Source organism: Penaeus vannamei, chromosome 34, assembly GCF_042767895.1.
Source record: "Penaeus vannamei isolate JL-2024 chromosome 34, ASM4276789v1, whole genome shotgun sequence".
Classification (NCBI taxonomy): domain Eukaryota; kingdom Metazoa; phylum Arthropoda; class Malacostraca; order Decapoda; family Penaeidae; genus Penaeus; species Penaeus vannamei.
The window spans coordinates 15,682,562-15,685,061 of NC_091582.1; the positions used below are offsets into that span (position 1 = coordinate 15,682,562).

At 36.8% G+C, this 2,500-nt stretch overlaps 1 protein-coding gene across 1 annotated transcript in view; it reads left to right on the top strand.

Annotated features, from left to right (window-relative positions):
- Positions 1-2,500, top strand: part of LOC113808095 (perlucin) — a 5,392-nt gene that overhangs the window by 2,039 nt on the left and 853 nt on the right. The window contains exons 3-5 of the mRNA XM_027359412.2: positions 1,036-1,157; positions 1,960-2,065; positions 2,399-2,500. The exon at positions 2,399-2,500 is cut by the window's right edge and continues 853 nt beyond it. Of these exons, the coding sequence (XP_027215213.2) occupies positions 1,036-1,157; positions 1,960-2,065; positions 2,399-2,500 (330 nt within the window). The remainder of the gene's footprint in view (positions 1-1,035; positions 1,158-1,959; positions 2,066-2,398) is intronic.

Sequence of the window (2,500 nt, forward strand, 5' to 3'; positions counted from 1 at the left end):
CTTGGCTTTCGAATTCCCTTTAATGCGAATCATCATTTAGAATCCAAAATTGGGACATTGGAGAGGTAATAAATCCTTTTTGATGTATGATGACTGAAATTCCGTTGAGAATCACACTCGCGAAGATATGTCAAAATTACGGTTCACTGTTTTTTATCTTTCTTTCTTTCTTTTTGGGTCAGGAGACGAATAAATAAGTGTCTGATGATGATATATATGAATGATAATGTACAGTAATGGCATTATCATCACTGCAAATATTAATATTAGTGTAAATTAGATTAATAAAACCGACTGCAGTAATAATAATAATCACATCGATAGCATTACAAAATAACATGAATCATACCAATAGCATTCATGATTATCCTAGTACAAAATACAACGTACTGTGAATCATTAGTCATCAACACCCACTCACAGTGATGATGGTACAGTATATGATCACACACAGCGAGTCATCAGTCAATACTAATAAGAAAACGCGAGAAAAATGTTGAATAGTATAAAAAAAAGTAATAACTAGACCATAACAATTGAAGAACACAATCGTTTAATAATAACGAGATAAGACAAAGAACTCTAATTATGGAAAGAAATAACACACTAAATAAATACGAACACTGATACATATGAGTATATACAAAACATAAAATAACGAAAGAACTATAATTATGGAAAGAAATAACACACTAAAAAAACACGAACACTGATACATATGAGCATGTACAAAAAATAACATAACGAAAGGAATTCATAACACGCAGCGCTTAGACACAATCAATAGTACTTAAAAATAGAATGAAAAAATAAAAAATAGATAGATTCTAAAAAAAAATAATGAAATAAGAACATCACAGCTCTTAACACACAAACACAGCCAATGATACTAACACGAAAACACAAACATCACAACCATTGATACTACCGAACATAAACAACCATAGCAGTAAACACAAACAGCCATAACAGTAAACACAAATAACCATAACAGTAAACACAAACAGCCATAACGGTAAAGAATGTTGTTCGCAGGTTACGTCAAAGGTTTCAGGCGCTACGGAGAGAAGGCCTATCGACACTTCGCTTCCTCAAGGACCCACTGGGATGCCAGGAACTTGTGCTGGAACATGAATGCCTCTCTGGCAGTGCCTCTGGTATGTCGCGTTGGAGGGGGGGGGGTGATTATGATCATTATCGGTGCGAATTAGACAGAGACAGTCATATATATATATATATATATATATATATATATATATATATATATAGAGAGAGAGAGAGAGAGAGAGAGAGAGAGAGAGAGAGAGAGAGAGAGAGAGAGAGAGAGAGAGAGAGAAAGAGAGAGAGACAGGCAGACAGACAGACAGCGAGAGACAGAGACAGAGAAAGAGAGAGAGAGAGAGAGCTAGACAAACAGAGTGAGAGAGACAGAAAGAGACATTGATAGTGGGAGAGACAGACTGAGCTAGACGTGTATATACCATGCTATGTTGTTAGGTGTGTCTTGTTTGTGGTAGACTTTGTGTCTGATTCAAGATGCTTTTTTATTTATTAATATGCTTGTTTATTCATCTATTATTCATTTGTTTGTTTATCTACCTATTCACTCACCTAATCATTATTTAAATCATCTATATCTTTTCTCAAGGCTACATATTATTCCTCTTCATACATTGGTAGGTAAACCAAGTATCCGCAGACTTGAATTAAATAATAAACATATAATAAATGAGTAAACAAACCATTAAATAAGTAGAATAATGGCAGATGAACAACCATTCCCAACCATTCCAGAACACACGTGAGAATCCATTCCAGAAACAGACCAATTAAATAAGAACATGAATAAACATAATCAATAAATTTAGCTAAAGAAAAATAAATATGATAAACGACTAAACAAGCCAATAAATGAGAACAGAATAACAATAAATGAACAACCATTCCCGACCATTCCAGAACGCAGGAGAGAATTCATTCCTAGCTTCACTCGTAAACACTGGCTCGTTCTGGATTCTGGCTGATGACGCAACAGCGGAAGGCGTTTGGGAGAATACAGATACAAGTGAGTGTGTGATGCTAGAACGGATGCAGGTATGAGTGTATGTGTGTGTGGGAGAGAGAGAGAGAGAGAGAGAGAGAACAAAAGCGTGAGAGAGAGAAAAAAAATAAGAGTGAGACCCACAGAACACAAACACACAAAACAAGAAACAGTCATACACGGTTCAGAGAGAGAGAGAGAGAGCAAAAGCGTGAGAGAGAGAGAAAAAAAAGTGACCCACACAACACAAACACATCATACACATTCATACACACATAACCCCAACCCACAACCACACACGAACACCCAACCTTCCTAACGACTACGTTAACGACCCTTCGTATTAACCCTTTCCAGACGAACGACTGTCCTACGGCAGGTGGAGAGCTGGACAACCCGACAACGGCGGTGGAGTGGAAGACTGTGCAGAACTTTCGTACCTGGCCGAGTGGAATGACA